The 22,774-nt window shown below is 33.5% G+C and overlaps 3 protein-coding genes across 3 annotated transcripts; 1 reads left to right on the top strand and 2 right to left on the bottom strand.

The window, feature by feature from the left end:
• Positions 1–905: 905 nt before the first annotated feature.
• On the top strand, positions 906–2,710 carry LOC109812114 (uncharacterized). Its single transcript, XM_020375988.3, has 2 exons — positions 906–1,889; positions 2,057–2,710. Exons 1-2 carry the CDS (start codon positions 1,140–1,142, stop codon positions 2,345–2,347), a joined length of 1,041 nt encoding a protein of 346 aa, XP_020231577.1. The 5' UTR covers positions 906–1,139; the 3' UTR covers positions 2,348–2,710.
• A 414-nt stretch (positions 2,711–3,124) lies between these two features.
• On the bottom strand, positions 3,125–7,230 carry NUDX19 (nudix hydrolase homolog 19). The gene is made up of 6 exons (XM_020375987.3): positions 6,555–7,230; positions 5,479–5,619; positions 5,285–5,389; positions 4,859–4,958; positions 3,951–4,043; positions 3,125–3,605 (listed from the first exon to the last, which is right to left on the bottom strand). Exons 1-6 carry the CDS (start codon positions 7,047–7,049, stop codon positions 3,334–3,336), a joined length of 1,206 nt encoding a protein of 401 aa, XP_020231576.1. The 5' UTR covers positions 7,050–7,230; the 3' UTR covers positions 3,125–3,333.
• Positions 7,231–16,496: 9,266 nt separating this feature from the next.
• LOC109812131 (Zinc finger (CCCH-type) family protein) lies at positions 16,497–19,324 on the bottom strand. Its single transcript, XM_020376018.3, has 2 exons — positions 18,126–19,324; positions 16,497–17,152 (listed from the first exon to the last, which is right to left on the bottom strand). The coding sequence occupies exons 1-2, from the start codon at positions 18,895–18,897 to the stop codon at positions 16,893–16,895; spliced, it is 1,032 nt and encodes a 343-aa protein (XP_020231607.1). The 5' UTR covers positions 18,898–19,324; the 3' UTR covers positions 16,497–16,892.
• Between the last annotated feature and the right edge of the window lie 3,450 nt (positions 19,325–22,774).

The raw sequence follows: 22,774 nt of genomic DNA, 5'->3' as shown, positions 1-22,774 counted from the left end.
TCATCAAACACTGGACACCAACCACGGGCGTCAAGCATTCATTGCTTTCCATGCAATTGTAGAAAGAAACAAATAATATCTAATAATTCAGTATGATAATGACATATCACATGTAACCGAAGATTCCAAGTTGCAGTAGTTTTCATGGATCGACCATTATATCTTCTGAACGGTTTACAGTGAACTAGCCTTGGAACTTGGAGAAAATTAATAATTACTCCCTCCGTTTTTTTTTATAGTGGTTTAAGGTTTTGCATGGAACTTAAGGAAATCATTGATATTTTAGTTTTCAAAAATATTTATTACTTACTTTCCTATTTTACCCTCAATTTTTTTTTGCATGTTTTAGACTGTTGAACTACTCCATTAAATAGTTGTCCCTTTTTTTATGTTTTTTTTATAGTATTTTGTTGAGAACATATTGCTCTTATAAATGCACATTAACTTTATGTGAGTAGTTAGAGAAAAATTAGGTAGACATTAAAAATAAATACACACATTGTTCAAGAAACATGTATTAATTATTAAGAGTAAAAATGGAAGAAAGAAATTAATAACTCATTAATTTTAGTAATATGACAATGAAAAAAAAAAACAACAAATTTTGACAAAACGACTATGAAAAAAAACGGAGGGTGTAATATAATACAGATGATAAGAGCATACAATTCTGGAGCCACTAAAATACAAACTATAGATGATAACTAGGTTGATTTCGCGAAAGACTCTTATTAAATTTGATATGGGCTATGTAAGGTTCTGGCAGTGTTGGAGGGTCGTGTTGTTACTTGTTAGTTACTTCCTACCGTTTTGCATTTTACTTGCAATTAATTACTACATAACAATAAGACCTTATACTTTAATATATAAGATCCACTGTGGTTATTTGAATTATTGTCCTCTAGTGAGAGATCCTGTTTTGGGACTCTCCCATAGAAAACGATGTCAGTTTGTGCTCTTGCATATACGGCTTTAAAATCTCCAAGATTCGCCAAACACTGAAACCATGAAGGCCCCAGCAACAGGGTCCTTGATTTTAGTGATGTGACTGTGACAAAACTATCATCGGCACTTGTCAACTTTTCACTGATGATGATGATGATAAAACTGGTGGAAACTGGAAAGAACATCTAGAGTAGATGTTTGTAATTCAGAGTGGAAATAAAAGTTCCAGAGAAACTGGGATATTAGAGATGCTAGAAAGGGGCATAGTGATGTCTTTGCAGACACTAAATCACCCTTCATTATTACTGAGTGGTAATAACTTTATAAAGAGGACTCAGACATGGTGCAGAGCGAGAACAAATTCAAGCACAGCTTTACAGTTATCTTCTGATGAGAGTAGAAACTATGCGGAACCAGGTACTTCCCTTGTGATATGTCAAAGCTCTGGTCCCCTACTAAGCCAACCAAACACTATTGGTGTAATAGGAGGGGTATCAGTTCTATCAACTCTGATTTTCCTGGAAAAGCTTGCTTGTTGGGGTTCAAGAGATGGTAAAGAATGTCCACCTTTTGTTGTTTCCAGTGATCCTGTGTTAAGCAAATTACTTTCATTGCGTGGTCCCCTCCCTTCTGCAAGGACCAGAATTGATCGAATCAAATTGAATCAGGAGCTGGTGATTGAGAATTTGCGGTGCAAAAGGGACTTTCTTCAGCAGTCTGGAGCTCGGGGTTTGGCCATGCCTTGCCATCTCTCACATGCATGGCACAGTGAAATTTCTGAGGATAGTTCCCTACCCTTTCTCCATGTTGGTGATTGTGTGGCCATGGAACTCAAGAACGCCAAGTTGAAGCCAATTCATGCTGCAGGGACTGTGAGAATTGGACTACTGACTACAGATTCAAATTTTGTGGCTAGCTATTACCAGGAGAAGCTTCAAAGTCAGGTATTCATGATGACTCGTGTTAATTATAACAACTAACTAGTAATCCAATTCTATACACTTTGCAAGTTCAATAATCAATAATATACTATTGGTTGCTTTCAGTATTTTTGTTGATATGATAGATTCAGGGTTTTTTTTTTTTTTTTTGTGGAAAAATTTATCTGCAGGGATTTGAAGTAGTGTTGCTAGACAAAGCAACTGAGGAACATGTATTGGGTCCTGCAATGGAGGCAATGTACAGAAAGGACGTAGAAGGAGCAAGGAATTTATTGAGAATTGCAATCCATGTTCTTTTGGTCAGGGCAGTGAACGTGGTGCTTCTGGCATCTGATGATTTACTGGGGGTTCTCCCTCACAATGACCCTCTTCTAAGGAAATGTGTAGACCCCATGGATGCTTTGGCCAGGTCCACTATACATTGGGCAGAAACAACAGCAAAGGTACACAACAAATTTTAGTATTCCTTTTTTCCAAAAGCCTGGCATAATGATTGGAGCATTTCTGTAAAAAATGAAGAGTACGGCTTAATGTAGATAGAACTTCTCCTCTGCACTGCTCCTTTCTTTGTTAGATAGAAGAATAAAAAGATAAATTGCGGTGTAGTTTGGTGTGGAAAATTAGTATTACATCATTTGCGAGAATAACACAGTGATAACTTGATAGCTGTAGCTTGTCTGCGGTACCTTGTTGAATATGTTGCAGATTTTGGCGTGCCTTAGTTTGTATGCACTAAAAATCTCTCGATAGTTCCTTGGCAACTATTCGAGTTTTGATTTTGTCATAAAATCACTTAATGTAACGGAGGATACCCATTCTATGTCTCTTAGATATAGCAGGATACCACATTCTGAAATAATGACATTTGCCAATCACTAGAAAGCTAGAAAATGTTGGAACGCAATGCATGATTCTCCTTCCACCTTCATCCGCAACATAAGAAGCCTTGAATTTTGGAGTTCAACAACTCTCCAAAACGGAACTTCCAAAAAATGTCTGATACTATCCTTGCATGAGGGAATCCGGCCATACAAGCAAAGAAATCACGTGGCCTGCATTAGGCATAGTAAGTTAGGCACTAGAAGAGTGCATTACTAAATACTAACTCCCAACACTAGATTAACATCAGTTGCAAGGTAATCAAAGAAACAGAGTGAAACCATAGCAGAAAGCAGATAATCTTGTAAAATATTAATAAGTTCATTCATAATAAAGAATATGAATTGTACATGAACGAATAATGCAAAATCAAAAGTTGAGCTCTTCAATTCCAGGACTATAGAATCACTAAAACAAATTTGATGGGAAAATCCCATCACCGGCTTAGATCCCTTCTATATTATTGGAGATAAAAAGATATACAACACTGATAACATAAATTTTATTTCCAAAGCTTCATTGAAGAGAATTTCAGCCACCCCTTCAAATTTGTTGTAGAACCGATAGGTTATTTTGAATTGCATTCAACACCATTTACTACATTATGATCTGAGAAGGCCCAAGAATAAATAAGGTGATGGGCTATTGCAAAGGGTCCAGGAACAACTATTGGAGCATGTTCGTCAGCACTTTCCACGTTGAGATCTGAAGCAAAGCTTGGATTCTTTCCTAGTCCCTCACACATTTGCTCCACTTTTGCTGCTGCATTTCTTTGGGCTTGCTTGTATTTGGCAAACGTCAATGTTTTTCTTACATCTTCTCTACTGTACCACTGAGCATCTAGAATAGCAAGTTGCAGAATCAGTTGTTGCATATTCAATAAGCAAAAGCAAAAGAAATGGAGATAACAAAAATATCTACTTAAGTTCATAACTCAAAACGAAAATACTTGACCATATGTATGGATATGGTGCAGCTGAAGTTTCAGCAACAAAAGTCTGACACATGTACAATGAGTATTCATCCACTCCAATAACACATACATGTTGTACATAAGTCTATCTCACAAATAGGTTTTTACAAACTAACTCACCATTTTAAGTCATGCATATAAATAAATGGGAAATAACAAAGGAAAAGAGCATCAGGGCTAAATTCAAGGAAATACAAGGGAGGTCAAGGTACCTTCTAACTCTTTCTTGTCCAAAGTTATTTCTAGGGATTTTGCATATGCAAAGAACCCAACCATCAGCTGGCATGGAATGCCATTTGGTACAACTAGCAACAAAAACAACAGAAATTGTTTTATTAAGAAACAATAAAGGGAGGAATATAATAAATTTGATAAGAAAAATAGTAAAATACATATAAAATTATGTTAATTCCTCATTACATTATATCATGTTCACCTATTCTTAACTTCCGAAAGATGCCTACATGTAACTCTGATTTAAGTTGTTTTGTACATATCCAAATCACCATAGAACTACCAGCAATTAATTTATATAGAAGAATTCATTCACAATTTCACATTCTCCATTAGCCACATGCAACTATGCAATTAAAGTGTGGTGAAAAAAAGTTGACTGAATCAAGTTCTATTGTAAATGAGTTATATTGTTAGAGATGTTAATGTTAAACCATCACAAGTCTTTACCTAATAGCGTAGACTTTTAAGATAGTTGGTTCTTGACATGATATCAGAACCTCTATAATCAAGTGATCTAGAGTTCGGCCCTTTATATATATATATATATATATTAATAAAAAAAAATGAATTTAGCATTAGGTGGGTGAGCATGTGACATTGTCTATGCTTTAAACGTATAGGGCTCTTGCGTAAAGAGGTTTGTAAGAAATAAATAGCAGATGATATAACTAGTTCTTTTAACTTAATTTGTGTACACCCGTAGTTAATAAATACTATAAAAGTAATTAAAAACATATTCAAATAGCACAAATTACCAATAAGATTCTTAACAAGGCAGTTATTAACTGGAAACCCCAAATGTTATTCATGCAAACAACAGAGAAATAATTAAATTATAAAAGCACAGAATTAAATTAACATTAGGATGTAGCATAGTTTATACCAGGCCACGGCTGAGAACTATGATATACAATGTCTCCCACTTCAATACCAGTCTCTTCCCATGTTTCTCTTCTCACAGCTTCCTCCAAGCTTTCTCCCGGCTAAATGCAACAAGAGCATACAAACTAATTATCTTTCCCATGTCAGCATCCCAATAATTACAAATTAAAAGAACAAGTGGAAGTTCTAGAAATCCAGACTACGTAAATGGGAGGTTTTTAGTAACACAAACAGAAAATTTTCATTTTATAAAAATGAAATATTATGACCATTGCCTATTATTGTACATAAATTCAAATGTGTTTCCAGTATATTCAGTCACAGTTAATGGTAGCTAGCAGGAATAAACTAGGGTGTTTCATGCTATAACAGAAAACCTTTTGAGTCCCTACAAAATGAAAAGGTTTAGAATTGACAAGAAATGCACCTCCATGAAACCTGATAAGCAGGTATACAATCGAGGCATAGGCATTGATCGTTTAGCCAAAAGAGCACGGTCATTCTCTCTATCAATTACGAGCATGATGACCACCTACATAAGATCATGTGAACAAAAAATACTTGAGCGAACACTTGATCATCCATTTATGATATCAACACATAGAACAAAAGACAACTAACCGGGTCAACACGTGGATATATCCTCTGTTTGCATGAATCATTTGAACATTGTTTCCGTCTCCCACCTTCCATTAGGACTGTTTTCTCTCCACAACGTCCACAAAATCGTGAAACATTATGCCATTCTAGCAGTGCCTTAGCCTGGCCAGGCCAAACCCAACAATTAGGAAGTTGCATTAACATTGCTCCACCAGTACCATACACTAATTCACAATTATAATAATTTGATAACAGCCGAACAAACGGAGATTTTTTCTTTTTGACAGTATTGTATGATTTGACTTACGCATTTTACAGAGTAATAGTCACAGATTGAAGTGATAATCTTGACTGTTGAAATATAATTTAATAGCCAATATTTTAATTTTTATTTCTCACAAGAGTTCTTACTATTTATAATATATATATATATATATATATAAGGAGGGATCTGTTTAGTCTAGAAATAAGTCTACCGTTCAGTAAGTCGTGTTCTACATCAAATTTCAATGGTTCAATAGTTGAATTTAAAGTTTTTAGTGTATAGATCGAGTTTGCAAATTTTTAGAAAATTTGAAAATCATTTGATACTTTGTTTCAGTAATTCATATTGACGGATAATCATAAAATTGTTTTATGAGGAGCAATCAGTTTATTTCAAGATAGACTTACTCAGTTCAATAACTTATGTTTTACATCAAATTACAATAGTTGAATTTAAAGTTTTTAACACATTGATCAAATCTACAAACTTTTAAAAAAATTTGAAAATTATTTTATACATTGATTTAAATTAATGAAACGAAGTATTAAATAATTTTCAAATTTTTTAAAAATTTAAACAAATTATGAAATTGTTACCACGAACTTCACCCTCCAAAATGCACCACCAACCTAAATCTGATAATTATATGATGACAAGAAGCTTCTATAAAACCTTTATTGAACTTTCGTCAATAAAAAAAGTGTTTAGAAAATATTAAAGAGAATCTATCCTTACCATTTATTGAAACTATGGCAATATCGTATCTTATAGATTCATAAGCAATAGAAACTAAATTGGATTGAATATTTATGGTGTTACAAAATTAACTTACTTGACCAGCAATAGCCAAGTTCCCCATTGCTTGCGAATCCGACCAGTCGGTAGCCACCATGAGGGTTCGAAGCTCCACGAAACACAACCCCATGTCTTTGTAACCCAATTCAGGTGCCTCATCGGAAACATCGATAGCCCAGTAAACGGCGTCGTTTTCTGCACTCGAACTCAGATACACCAACGAGTCCACACTCAACTCGGCACCAGACCTAGAATTGTCCAAAATACCCCTGAGATCGTCCAAGCCGAGCCAACCCAGACGCCAAATCGGCGGCGAGTCGCCGGAGCCGGCGGCAGAAGAAGCCAAGGGCCTCCCGTTTCTGAAAGCCAGCACCTTGAAACTGGGGGAAGGAGAAGAATCAGCATTGTTTAGAGTAATTCGCGCATTGAGTGTTTTGAGAGCTGCAGAAGGTGAAAGGGTGTCACCGGAAAATGAGAATTTGGAGCTTTGAGGATTGCCGGCGAAAGCATGAAACTCTAAGTTTATAGACATGGTGACTGCGTTGAAAAAAAAGAAAAAGAAATCCTGCTTTAAATTTGTGAGAGGATTTTATTAAAGTTGAGTGAATTATGTTGAATTGTATTAAAAATATAGAATGTATTTAACAATTGCGGTGATTATTTTCTTCAACGTCTGGTTCCATGGTGAAGGGTCAAAGAAGAGACTAACAAAGGTAGGTGGTGAAGATTGTCAATGGTAATGACACGTCTCACTTGGCCAATTTCTGGTCCCACTTATGACTTGGCTACATTCAAACAACGAAAAAAAAAAATCAAAATACAAAATGAGATTATTTTGACTGAAGTTTCGGATCCAACTTGACATGCAGATTTACCTTCGTGCTTATAAAAAAATATAAAAATACATTTTTCGTTTTTTATATTATTTATTAGTGTTAATTTAGTCTCATTTTAATTAATTGAATCTATTTAGTTTCACATTTTTTAAATGTATCTCAATGTTTAACCTTCCATTTCTTTCGTTTAAATATTTAACATATCTAACACGTGTCATGTTATCATGTCACGTGTCATGTCATGTATCATGCCACCTACCATGTCACGTGTCATGTCATGTGTCATGTTATATGTCATGCCACCTACCATGTCACATGTCATGTTATGTGTCATGTCACGTGTCATGATGTCATGTCACGTAACATGATAACATGACACGTGGGCATGACACGTATCAGATTTGTTAAGTATTTAAACAGAAAAAATAGAATGTCAAACATTGAGATACATCTTAAAGATGTGAGACTAAATTGATTCAATTAATTAAAGTGAGATTAAATTGACACTAATAGATAATATAAGAGACGAAAAATATATTTTTGCCTAAAAAAAATACTAACTTCACATATTTTTATTTTAATTTTTTACTATTGCCTATCCAACTTGGCATATATTTTTATGTCTAAATGATAATAGATATTATTTTAATTATGAATAATATACGACAAATTATATCAATAAACAAATTATATCAATAAAGATAATTAAGTTAATTATTTTTAATTAATTTTATCACAAGTTTAAATTTTATTTCAAAGACACCCTTTGTTTTAAGTGAGTATTATATTTATATAATTATAAGTGAATATATAAGAAATAAAGTTAGTAATTAATTAAGAGTATAGAAAATTTACTCTTGAATAATTTAAAAAATTAATGATTTTTGTTTATAATTAGGACTAAAGAAAAATTAGTTTATTATTTATAATTAAGATCCTGGTAATATTTTAGAGATTTGAAATAAAAAATTTAAATTATTATTTCAACAGTTTGTAACTAAAAAATATAGTTTTAAAAAAACTGATTTATTTTTAAGAGAATCTCACAACAACATAAACTTATTTATATTTAGTTACAATCATAAAAAATCAATTTTTATTAGAAGTAATTTTTAACTTATTTGGATAGGATAGTCTATAAGTGTCTTTTTTCACTAAAAAGAATTATAATATTGGGTTAAAAAGTTTGAAGGATGTTAATTGATTCAAATATAAACTAACATTCCTTTATATAACAAATGTGTACTTTACAAATCCGCTAACAATAAATGAATTAAACATCTATCAAATTATGTTGTTATTATTATATATTTTATTTTATTATAAACTAGTAATTATAAATTGTAGAAGTGTAGAATAAAAGTCACAAAACTCAAAAAACTTGTTTAGATGAGTTTTTGAGTGATTTTGTTAAAAATAGTTAGTTTTTAAAGTATCAAAGAAAACTTAGTCTTACATTGAGCACATTACACATTTTTCATTTTTCACTCTCCTATATAAAGGAAGTTGTATCACCTCTTTCTACATGAAAAATTCAAATTAATTTCAGCAAGTTTTATATAAAATGCTTCCAATTTATATTAGATTTTCTATTATAGTATCAGAGCTCTGGTGATTCTTTGCTACTATGGCTAGGGGGAATAACAATTTCAATGGAGGAGGATGTAACGACCCGGCTGGTGATTCTTTGCTACTATGGCTAGGGGGAATAACAATTTCAATGGAGGAGGATGTAACGACCCAGCTGGTCACTACACACAACACAGTACACCTGAAAACCGGACAGAAAGGAACAAGTGCATACATATAGTGTCTAGAATATACATATATACATGGTCTAAATCTGACTAGATTCAAAATGTACAAAAATACAACCAAGCTACTACACCAAGTAGCTGAAACAACAAAATATCTACTAAAGTCGGCTCCACTTGCCAGCTGCAGACTCACCACTAGCCACTTACCTATCCCTGCTCTGCTCCCATACATAGTATGATCATCGCAGTCCAACCACATGGAAATAACAAAGGGTAAGCTAGTATAAAAAGAACAACATATAGCAAGATTTTAAGTAATATGAGCAACTACAACTATCAATACTTCGTCAGCATACATCTCATCGGTTGTACAGCAAAATCAGCAAATAGCATATAATGCGTCGTCACGCATATCAGTTAGTATTGGTCGCTTGTAATCGATATAGCTCGACCTGCCCCCTATACCGTGGTCGCTTTGTACACGTGTGCCTCGACCTTGCCCACACACGGGACCACTAAGAATCTAGAGGAGAACAACAAGTTACCACTCCAAGGGTTAGCTTTCCAGGGAGGGTTTTCAACAAATTGGGCTCGAAGAGCACCACAGCCGCTACATCCACACAATGGGATGAGGTAAATATTGAAAACAACTCCTCTAGTCTTAGTGATCAACAACTCAGCCTTACGGCCTACAACAACTCAGCCATTACGACCTACAACAACTCAGCCATTACGGCCTACAACAACTTAGTCATTACGGCCTACAACAACTTAGCCATTACGGCCTACAACAACTCAGCCATTACGGCCTACAGCATCTCAGCCAACATACAACACAACACAACTTTACATCACAACACATCGTCTTACAACACATCAACACATCTTACAACAATATTCATCTGATACAGTTCAACATCATCAACAACATTATCTACTAGTCATCACATCATATTCATCCATTTCAACTCAACTCAGCATAAAAGAACATTAACCAGCATATAGTAAAATTTCATCTCCGCGCCCGGCGCCCTCGTAGTTGCGCCCAGCGCAGTACAACCAGAGAGCACCAGGGGTCCAACGCGCCCAGCGCAAGCATGCCCGCGCCCGGCGGGACCCAGCCAGAGAGCCCAAGGCTCACTCGCGCCTGGCGCAATACCAATTGCGCCCAGCGCCCACAAGGCAGAGACTCCCAAGGAGTCTCACGCCCAGCGCGACAAGGGCCGCGCTCGGTGCAACACATCAATATCAGCATCCTAGCACAGCTAGGTAGTATACAACACAGCTTACTACTCACAACTCAGCTCAACAATCTATAGTACAACAATATTTTAATTCAACATGAAAATCATTCATGACAGCCCAGCTCAGCACGACAATATATATATATATCTATTACAGCGTAGCATTACATCATTAACAGCATATACAACATACAGCATATTCTACACATAATACGGCTCATCCACCTTGTTTACAACTCATCTATCTTATCAAATTACCCACCCAAACAACACCAATCAACCTAAGCACCTAAAACAACCTTCAACTTAACCAAATCACTAAATATGAAATGGCAATCTTCACAGAAAACAGCGCATCAGGAGTTATACTACTCCTACCATACTCATCCTTATCTCATATGAAATATAAGAAGATTTCCTACAACTCTCATGAAGACACCAAGTCCTAATTCCTTCATCTACCATGTTAAAAATGATAAAAACCGCAACAGCTATAAACAAAGCTAGCAGCTCGACCCCTCTTCACTAAAACAGCCATATCTAGAGTTCTAAAACTCCTTTTTGAGTGATTCCAGCGCCATTGGAAAGCTAACATCCAAGGATACTACTTTTATGAAGACTACAAAGTCCAATTCTGAAAGCACAAAAGCGCTCAGCGCCTCCAAAGCGCTCGGAGCTTTACCTCCAGGGATTCTCCTCGCTCTTTGCCCCCAAAGGGCTCAGCCCTTCAAAATGGCTCAGCCGTTTCAAAAGCGTTCAACACTTTAAAATGGCTCAGCCGTTTTGCTCCAGAAACTCTCCCCTGTCACGCAACCTCTAAAGGGCTCAGCCGTTCAAAACGGCTCAGCCGTTTGTGACAGAAACACAGTCCCTCCTCCATTTTTGAACAATAACCTGCAAACAGAGAATTCCCAACACATGCAAACCATCCAAATAACCACATTTCATCCAACAACATGAAAACCAAAACGTTTCCAACATGCAACCATAAATCACCAAAAATCCCAAATTTTTCATCAAACCCCGAAACCCCGAAAACAAAAATCTTTCAAACACAGCCATCAATTCCTCAAGAATCACCCCATCCGTGAGTTTCTAACTCACTCAACAACAACCAGCACAAAATCCTAACTTCCCTTACCTCGGTGAAGAATCCGAGCTTCGAGATCGCAAAGAATGGAGAAGAAGGAGCTTGAACAACGTAAGAGGAGAAGAGAAAATGGTCTCCGGTTCCAGCTAACTCCACACAGCTTGCGGTTGAGAAAATGAACCTCAAGGAATCACCTCTTCAGCTAGAGAGAAAAGAATGAGTGAGAGTGGAGAGTGAGTGAAAGTGATGAAGGTTGGGGGAGAAAAGGAAAACGGAAGTGGGGGTCTCATAGAGGAGGTGCAGGATCATCTGTCACGCTTCCACAAAATCCAGCACTTGATCCTTTGAGTGTGTATTACATACATCCTGGTGAAAATCCTTCCATGTCTTTAACTACTCCTCTACTTTTGGTCAAGAACTATCATAGTTGGGCGAGAGCCATGAAACGTTCACTCATATCCAAAAATAAATTCAAATTCGTCAATGGCACAATGCCAATGCCTACCAGTTTTGATCCCAGCTGTTACTTGGAAATTGCTAAAGACTCGCTTTGCTCAAGGAGACAGAGTGAGGATCTTTGAGCTACAACAAGAATTAGCATCAATGAAGCAAGGTAGTAACTTAGTGACAAAATACTTTACAGAGATCACCATCTTGTGGGAATAACTTGAAAATTACAGGCCTCTTCCTGACTGCACATGTGTTGTTGCATGCCTCTGTGAGACACGTAAAAATGGTAAAATATGCAAAAATGAAGACTACATAATGAAATTTCTTAGTGGCTTGAATGATGAGTTTGAGGTTGTAAAAACTCAAATCCTCATGATGGAGCCATTTCTAGATATAGACAAGACTTATTCACTTGTTATTTAACATGAGAGAAGGCTCAACTCTGGTTCTAGTGGCAATATAGAGGAAACACAAGTTTTCATTTAATGCAACAGAAAACAAAAGGCCTTTTGGTAGAGGTAGAGGAGGTTATAATGGTTCTACTGGTAGAGGAAACTTCAAAATTTGCAGCTATTGTGGGAAGACAAGACATACAGTGGGAGTCTGTTATAAGAAGCACAGTTATCCAAGAGGCTCTAAAAGGAAGAATTATAGTTCAAATCATGTTATTGGTGAAGGTTTGGACAACTCAATAGAGGGGTGATGATGCATCAGATCATGTGTCCTTGACTAAAGAGCAGTATCAAAACATCATGCATTTGCTTCAACAATCAAACATCTTTGGTAATACCTTAAACACTCAAATAGCAGCCGTAAGTTCCACCCATTCTATGCCTGGAAAATCACAAACCACCTCCAATTCAGGTAAGTCCTTTGTCTTTTCTCTTCATACCAGTAAACATAATGTTTAGATATTGGATTCTGGAGCATCAGATCATATATGCTCAGATAAATCACTCTTCACTTCCTTAGAACCTCTCACTGATTATTCTATTACTGTTAAACTCCCTAATGGGAACATAGTTGTGCCTTCACACATTGGCCAAATTCATTTCAACCATAAATTGATTTTGTCACATGTGCTTTACTTGCCAAATTTTTCTGTTAACCTCATTTCAATCTCTAAACTCACCACAAGACTGAATTGTGCAGTTATCTTTCTTCCACATGTTTGCTATATTCAGGATTTGACAACTATGAAGATGATTGGTTCTGCTGAGGCATTGAATGGATTATATTTCATGCAAGTTTCCAAGCATCAAACACAAGCTAACCTAGCAGAAGCTACATCCAGTTCTTTTCCTAATACAGTTTTGTGGCACTTTAGGCTAGGACATATTTCTTTTTCAAAAATGAATCAAATGATTTCTTTGTATCCATACTTACAGAATTCTAATAAAAGACATATATGTGACATTTGTCACTTTGCTAGACAAAGAAGACTCCCTTATTCAGATAGTTTACATAATGCATCCAAACCTTTTGATTTATTACATCTAGATGTTTGGGGGACCTTTAAAACCAAATCCATACAGAATCATAAATATTTCCTAACCATTCTAGATGATTATAGTAGGTATCTGTGGGTGATTTTTTTAAAACACAAATCTGAAACAGAAGTTCATCTTAGAAGTTTTACTCAAATGGTAGAAACTCAGTTCAATACTACTATCAAAACAATTCGGACAAATAATGGTTCTAAATTCTTTCTTGCTTCCTTTTATAGGGACAAAGGAATCATACATCAAACTACTTGTGTAGAGACCCCCCAACAGAATTGAAGGGTTGAAAGAAGGCACCAACACATTTTAAATGTTGCTAGGAGCCTTCTTTTTCAAGCAAACTTACCTAAAACTTTTTGGAGCCTAGCTATTGGTCATGTTCATTTAATCAATCGAATTCCTATAGATCTATTGGGAGGACACTCTCCTCATCAACTTTTATATGATGAACAACCTGACTTGTCATACCTTAAGGTTTTTGGGTGTTTGTGTTACATTTCAACTCTTGTTGCTCATAGATCCAAATTTGATCATAGAAGTCATAAATGCATTTTGGTTGGTTATAAATCTCATACCAAAAGGTTTTCTGGTTTATGATATGCATACAAAGCAATTGTTTATTTCTAGGAACGTTGTATTTGAAGAATTTGTTTTTCCTTGTTCTTTAAGTGCCACAACATCAAGAAATAAACATCCTCTGCCTATCTGCATTCCAGTACCTCACACTAATCCTTCTCCTATAGATTTTGCTAACCCCATAACTCTACTTTCTCCATTAGAAAACAATCCTCCTTCTGACCATTCACAATCAGACACCTCACTCACACCTTTTTCCTCTCTAACAGTTAATTCACCTTTTGCACCACCTGTCAGAAAATCCACCAGACACAAAACCAAACCATCCTACTTGCAAGACTATCAATGTAATTCATCCATCATTCCTCAGCAGCATCAGTCAAGTAGTTTCTATCTTATTCACTCTTTTGTTTCTCTTGCTAGTTTATCCCCTTCACATGCCATTTACAGCTCTTCTCTTGACCATCATCATGAGCCTACCTCTTACCACGAAGTCAGTAAGCATGATTGTTGGAAACAAGTCATGGCTATAGAGATCACTGCTCTTTAGCTAAATGGCACTTGGTCCTTGGTGCCTCTCCCACCTGGATTTATTCCTATAGGAAACAAATGGGTATACAAAATAAAAAGGAAATCTGATGGCAGCATTGAGAGATATAAAGCAAGGTTGGTTGCTAAAGGTTACCATCAAGTGGAAGGGCTTGATTATTTGGATACTTTTTCACCAGTGGCAAAACTCACAACAATCAAGGTCATTTTAGCTTTGGCAGCCTCACATAGTGGCATCTTCACCAGCTAGATATAAATAATGCTTTTCTTCTTAAACTTGGTTTCCAGCAAGCAGCTGCTGATCATACCTTGTTTCTTAAATTTGGTGTCTCTTGTTTCACTGGGTTGTTAATCTATATGGATGATGTAATTCTTTTTGTAACTCTCTTGATACATTCCCTGCTATCAAAACTCAATTACATACAACCTTTGGAATTAAGGACTTGGGAATTCTCAAGTATTTTCTTGGCTTAGAGGTTGCACACTCTTCAACTGGTATTACCCTTTCACAAAGGAGGTATTGCTTGGACTTATTGCAGGACTCTTCTCTCTTGGACTGCAAACCAACAACTACACCATTGGATCCTGCTATTAGACTTCCCAAGACTTTCCTCTATCTCCTATCCAAGCTTGGAGTGTTAGATATTTTCCACCCTCCAACTTGCGGGGGGTATCAGAGAAAACTTAGTCTCACATTGGTTCAACCCAAGCTCATTTTCACATAGCTTAGTAGCTTAGTCCCACATTGGGCACATTAAACATTTTTCATTTTTCACTCTCTTATATAAAAGAAGTTGTATCACCTCTTTCTATATAAAAAATTCAAATTAATTTTAGCAAGTTTTATACAAAATGCTTCCAGTTTATATTTTAGATTTTCTGTTATAAAGATGATTGTTAGTCTCAATATAAAGCTCTATAGTCTATACAATAAGATAGTATTTTTTTTATCAACCAATTACATAATGAGTTAGTTTTATGGTTCTACCCTTCTCTACTTTGTTTGAGCTATATGATCTTTGGCCTCATCAATTTGAGGGTAACTTGTATCACACCTTAAATTTCTATATGATATCAGAGCTCCTTTATGGACTGAGCAATGATTCCTCTGCAAAAGAGGAAAAGGAGATGAAAGATTCAGTTAAGTCCATGGTTGCTGAAACAATAGTTTTCAAGCCACCAATGATGGAACAAATCTAGCCAACTTCATGGAAATTCATTAGAAAATCAACTCCAACAATTAGAGACGTGAATAATCCACACCAGTTCAGGCCAAGGGCACCAGTTCACAGAGAAATCAGGCAATATTTGAGGAGCATGAATCAGATTCGCAAGCTTCCGTTTCAATGTTTGGTGACAGAAATTACACGAGTTTCCAATAATATTTTGTCGGTTTGGACGACAATGTGAGTTTAAATTTCTAAAGTGGTAATTACTGCCTTACATAACTTCGAATGTTTGAAGATAACCTGTGGCCCTTAAAATAAACATATGGTACCTTGCAAATTACATTTGCACCAATAAGTTCTTGTTTTCTACACACTTGCGTTCCAATTCAATTGTCACATACATGAAGTGTAAGAAAATGTTTACTTTCAAAAAATAATACTGATAAAATATTTTAACACATTCACTATCTACTAAATTTCTTATATATCAAAAAATAGAAGTTAATTTCATGTGAATCTTACGAAAACACTTGAGCCTTATCTTTTGAATTTAAAGTGTGAAAATTACACCATAAAGATAAAGTATAATAATAAGTATTAATTAAAAAATAATGGTTTATATTATAATTAATTTAAATTTATTATATTTAGATATAATTTTATTACAATTCTCTATAAAATAACGATTTTATAATAATTCTCTATTAATTGTCTATGTTTGATGTTAATTACATGCAATAAGTTTTATCCAACATGAAAAAACAAAAGGAGAACGTATGGTGTGACGGAACTGCAGAAGAACAAAATATAACAAATATCAGATAATCATATTCCACGTATGAGTAGAAATAGAATAATATAGTTTAACCTATTTAAGACCTGGATTCGGGTCCAGAAATTTTAACAATTGTTGAACCCAAATCAAGATCCCACACCATTCAGAATTTGGTTTTTTGTCACCAATGTGGCTTAAATCTTAAATCCATCAAAATTCCGATGTACACGGAAAATTGCACATCTCTAATAAATAATTAAAAAAAGAAGAAGAAAACTATAACAATTAAGACAAAGAATAAGAACAAATAAATCTATGAACTGATCACACCAACCAGTGACCACTTTTTTCAAAATTCTGTCTGCAGGGGAGAATCCAATCTCCAGTTTCTTTTTCAAGAGAACAGACTTGAACTCAGGTCCCCACTCTAGCTGGCAACAAGGGGTAAATCGTCAAGCCAATCACCATAAATTCGATTGATCTTCTTGGGTCCTTTCCACTTGAGTAAATGCTTCTTACCCTGCTCCTCTTCATTTTCTGGAGGAACACTTGCTCGGTGGCTAGAAGGTGCATCATTAGAAGAAACTGATGTAGCTCTTGGTATGGTCGGAATGATAGGTTTGGTTGAAATTGTACTGGCACCTGCAGTTTCTGCATCACTTCGTCCACCGCCGGGAACATGTAACTCTGCTTTGCAAGACAAAAGTACTTAGGAGTCTGAGAAGAAAATGGGAGCCATACAATTTTAATTGTTTAAATTATGCCACTTCTCTGGTATACTTTTTGTTCACAATAAGCAGATCTGTTTGCAATTAAAATTGTTCACAAGAAACTACATCAAAATATTTTGAGAGAAAATCAAATTTCTAAGCCATCAGTAGAAATCTAGGGGAAGATCACAAATTGATCATTCAGAATCATGCAGAGGAAATGTCTCAATCATATGATATATTTGAAAGACAAGCAATCAAGTAGACCACGACGACATGCTATATTGTCTAATAAGTTAAGTGTGGCAATTGCTGGTCACACTCAATAAAAATTTTCACAAATTACATCAAACTACTATAAACTTCACTCAAGCAACAAACTTGTACTTTGCAAAGTGAGAGTAGTTTTAACATCACAATAGTAATAGTATTGTAATCATAGTCAATGACAAAATGGAGATGATCAACCACTTAATTCTTGGAAATCTAAGACATTTTTATAAGAGAAAAACTCCTAGCAAGGGGTTTTATACACAATGCAGAATTTCGTGCATATATGACATATGTGGATATGCATTAGACAAAAACACATTCATCACTTGTTAAGTGATCAAATACTTTCAAACTGAAGTAGCATCTGTTGCACAAAATAATACCAAATGCTCAAATACAACAACAAAAATAGCACGCTTTGGAGTATGTAATAAGTATCCTGTTCGGGCAACAATCTCTTCGCATATCATATCACTAACAAGAGATACAACATTACAGAAAATGACAAGGCAACAATCTCTTTGCAGATTAAACCGCTAACAAGTACAGCAACACTATAGAAAATAACATCGTAGCTAACCAAGATAAATCACAAAACTAATTCATACGATTAAACAGAACAAATAAAAACATGGTATAACCAAAACCAATAATCAAAAGGGGAGAGTTTGTAGTACCTGCTTGGCCATGAGCAAAGTGACAGTCATCACCAAAGGGGCAGTGGCCAGTTGTCTCAAACTTGATACACAGTTTAGTCTTCCAATAAGTAGACTTAACATTCCCCCGGGAAACATTGGAGTTCAAGCCAATGTTGACAGCCCTATTGCTTTCTAAAACACTAGAGGCATCACCATAGGACTTGGGGGATCCATTAGTTCCAATGCTTATAGCTATGCTCTCCCTGAACCTCCCTGAATCATCCCTGAACTTGGCAGGGTCTTCATGAAGAAAACTACACTTATCACCATAGGGGCATTCCTCCCCATTGTAATACTTCTTGCACAGCTTCATCTTATGTATGATTTTTTCATCATCATCCCAATTCGGCGGTGGTTGTTGCCGTTCTTCGTTGCGCAATCCAACGAGGTCTTGCCAATTTGGCGGCGGCTGCCTCATGTCCTCAACCCCATGTGCAAAGTTGCAATTCTCGCCGTTTCTACACGCACCAAGTCTGAACTTTGCACAAATGCGGGTCTTGAAGAAAATGTGGCTGGTTCCTTTGTTAACTGTGGGGTGCTGAACCATTCTTGGAGGGTATGGCATTGCATTGGAGTGGCTGTTATCACAGGTCCTTGCCCTCTTGAAGGAAGGGGGTTGATCCTGTGGTGAATGTGGCTCCATTGCTTCGTGGTTCATTGGGAATTGAAGCCTCACTTCAATTGCATCTGTGTCTGTTGAAAATGACGGCGGTGACATCATAAAGGATGGAATATGGTCAGAGAAACTCATGGCGATATTTTGATCAAATTTAGATTCTTTTTTGATTTGATTCTTCGCGAATGGACTTAAAGAGCCACTGCTGTGTTCCAAATGATGAACTGAATCAATAACCTTATCAACTGAAAACACTGATATTCAATCGAATGCAATATTTAATCAAATGATCAATGCTGAACGGCGAAAAAAGGGAAAAGAGAGACTACGGAGTGAGGCCAAATTCTGAGAGGGAGAAAGATGAAATCATGAAATTGGGAAGACCCAGATGAGAATGTTGGGAGAGAAACTAGATGGATGATAAAAGGTTGAATCTTCTGGGGCATTGATCACCATTATTTATAAAAGAAAAAAAAAGTGAAGAAAAGAGAGGAAGGAACGTAGGGGAGGCAAGTGCGAGGTTTAAGCCTTTTGCAGTTAAAACCCTAGCCGCCTATCCAACCCTCATTGACTCATCAACACCAAAAACAATAAACCAATTGAGGAAAAGTAAATAAATTAATTTAAAAAAAAAAAAAAAACCTCCACATTGCATAAATTGTGTCATTTTCTTAAATTCTGTAATTTTCTTATTGGGACATGTTTACAAAAATTCAATGCAATTATTCTCAATTCAGCCAATATATGCATGTTACATTATTTTAGAAAATTAAAAAGTTAAATTAAACTTTTTAATTATGGAGATATTAAATTAAATAAATAAGTGTCTAATACAGTAATTTAGTCTCATTTATTAATTTTTTTTATGCTACTCTCATTTAATAATTTATTTTTATTAAATGTATATGCTATGATAATTTAATAATACATTTAATAAAATAATTATAATTGTGTATAATTACAATTAATTACTTTAATTATAGATTTAATAATTATATTAATTAATTTAATTAAATTAAGAAAAATTATAACGATATATAAAACTTTCATTTAATAAAATCTAAATTATATATAATAATAATAGGCTACTTGTAAAAAAAAGGATATTTTAAAATGAATAGTTATTATTAATGGAGTGCACAATTTATATATATATTATTTATATATATATATATATATATATATATATATATATATTTCTTTTCTTCTATTTCACTCTTTTCACTCTTTTAAGAATGAAATAGATTTTTTTAAAAAAAGAGTAAAAAGAGTAAAATACAAGAAAATAATTGCATATATATATAATTATTTTTTAAAAAAATAAACACCAAAATAATGTATTCTTTTTTATACTTTATTATAAGTTATAGATATTATGTCAATTACTTTAATATGTACCAAGAAGTCAAATGTAGCGAAAATAATTACTTTAATTATATACTTTAAAATAATATATTTATTTAAATTTAAAATAATCTTGTTTTCCTATTTAAAAAGTCTAATAATTACCTAAATTAATTGAAAAGTTGTCTCACATGCATCCTAGTGGAAATGGAAATTTATTATACATAATTCAAATAATTACTTTAATGATATAAAAATGATAATTACATAAATTACTACGATCAATTATCACATTACATTAATTATTTATTTTTATCAATGAAAGATAATTTTTTTAACATTTAATTATAATGATCAATCAAATTGATCATAAATTAAAAACATACTTAATCGTATTTTTTTATTCTTTAATTTTTAAAATTTCACAAATTATGAATTATTTTTTCTTATGTATTAATCATCAAAGTCCGTACATCATTTGAATTGTTTAATTTTTATATAAAATATTATATATATATATATATATATATATAATTATTCCATTTGTTAATTACACTTTTAATTGCTTAAGAGTATATATGCTTCTAGTCGTATGAAAAATCGTTAAAAGTTAATATGATGACCTTTTTTTATTAAGTTCTTATTTAATTATACATATTTATAAATCTTTTTTATGCATATTATTTAAAACTTTCCATCCTTTATTATTTGTAAGGTCTTTTTTCTTCTTCTTATCTTTCTCTCTAAACCCTAATCTTAAACCCTAAAAAAGTTATACATTGAATTTCAGCAGTCAAATTATTAAATTAAAAAATTATTGAACAATGTACTTACCAAAATTTGAGTATTTTCTAAATTTTTGTCAAAAGTCAGAACCTTCATTCTTTTTTACAAGCTCTGACAACCTCCATGTAGGATGGGTACCTACAATGATACTCTCAAAATTATTGAACAGTATACTTACTGAAAATTGAGTATTTTTTAAATTTTTGTCAAAAGTCGAGAGTCTTTATTCTTTTTTTTTTCAAGCTATGATTTTCTAAACTTTGTCAAAAGTCGAGAACTTTCATTCTTTTTTTACAAGATCTGATATTCTTCAAGTGGGATGAGGTACCTAGAGTGATGCTTAATTTCAAACAATAGTAAAAAGGATATCAATGTTGTAGAAAATTAATGTAAAGATGCAATGTACCTTAGGTCTTCTCCTTTTATATGAGAATAATACCTTATATATCATTAAGAGTCATAAAAGAAACATTTATTTATTATTAATGACAAAAATAATTTATATAAGATATTATTTTATGTTTCATTTATTGTTAATCAAAAAGTACCTATTGATAAAGGGTATGTGTTCAATCCTTAAAGGATATTTGATCCTAAGAAGGGTATTTGACTTTGGAAATGTATTCAATCATATCCGATACAAATATATTAACTTTATAAATTTTAAAAATTATTTGACTCTTCATTACATAAATTTAAATTAATTTTTATTCTTAAAAATATATTATATATTAATTTGAATTTATGTAATAAAGTATCAAATAATTTTCAAACTTCATAAATAGCTTTCAAACTATTTTATAATAACTTTTATTGCAAAAAAAAATTATACATTAATTTGTAATAATAATAAAATATTTTTCAAACTTGCAAAAATTTGTAATTTATCTATTTAATAATTTTTTAATTTAATGTTTGAATTATTGAAATTCAATGTATATCATGAGTTATTGAGTGAAATAATATTTTTAAGAGTTATTCTTGGAGTAACTTAATCTCCACTTTATATATAGGTTCAGTACACAACTCGTTCCTAAATTATTTGAAAATTTTTAATTAAGTTCTTTAATTAAAAGAACTTTAATTAAGTCTTTCATCTTTTTATAATTTTGTAATTTAGTCATTTGAATTAGAAATTCGTTTTATAATCCTTGAATTTTTCATAATTTTTTTTTATATTTTCATACTTAGACAATTATATTAAATTATTATTCCATATCAATATTATTCATGTATATCATATTTTAATTCCTACTCATTAAATTTCTCTACTATTCCTGACTTCTTATGATTAAGGAGATTATAAATGAATTTTTATGAGTAGGGATTATGACTTAATACACGTGGATGATGATATGAAATAATAATTTACTGTCTAGGTAATAGAATATATATAAAAGATATTATGTGAAATTTCATGAATTGTAAACGAATTTTTAACCTTGAGGACTAAAATAAAAATATAAAAAAAAATGAAGGACCTAATTATATTTTTTTAATTTGAGGATCTAATTAAATTTTTCTAAAATAAATTCAACGACAAAATGATGTAATATATCGTGTGTGCGTGTTCGGGGGATAATTAAAATGCTCAAGGTATTGGACAACTTTGAGTTTTATACACTATTTCGTGGATAATAGATAACATAAACAAATTAAATAACATTATATTTATTACAATGTATTTTTTAATACTAATTATTATAATAAATTATTATTATTTTAATAAGAATGATGGTAATAAGAATTATGATGATAATAGCATTGGTACCGATAACCATAGTTTTAAAATCGGATTGATCATCAAACCGGACCCGGTTAAGGTACTAGATCAGTGGGTTAAAGGTTGAACCGGTGAGTTACTAGTTGAATCGCATGACTC

This window comes from Cajanus cajan, chromosome 5 (assembly GCF_000230855.2).
Source record: "Cajanus cajan strain Asha chromosome 5, NIPB_CcT2T_4, whole genome shotgun sequence".
NCBI classification, from domain to species: domain Eukaryota; kingdom Viridiplantae; phylum Streptophyta; class Magnoliopsida; order Fabales; family Fabaceae; genus Cajanus; species Cajanus cajan.
The sequence above is the reverse complement of the archived record's forward strand: the minus strand, read 5'-3'. Positions and strand labels throughout refer to the sequence as shown.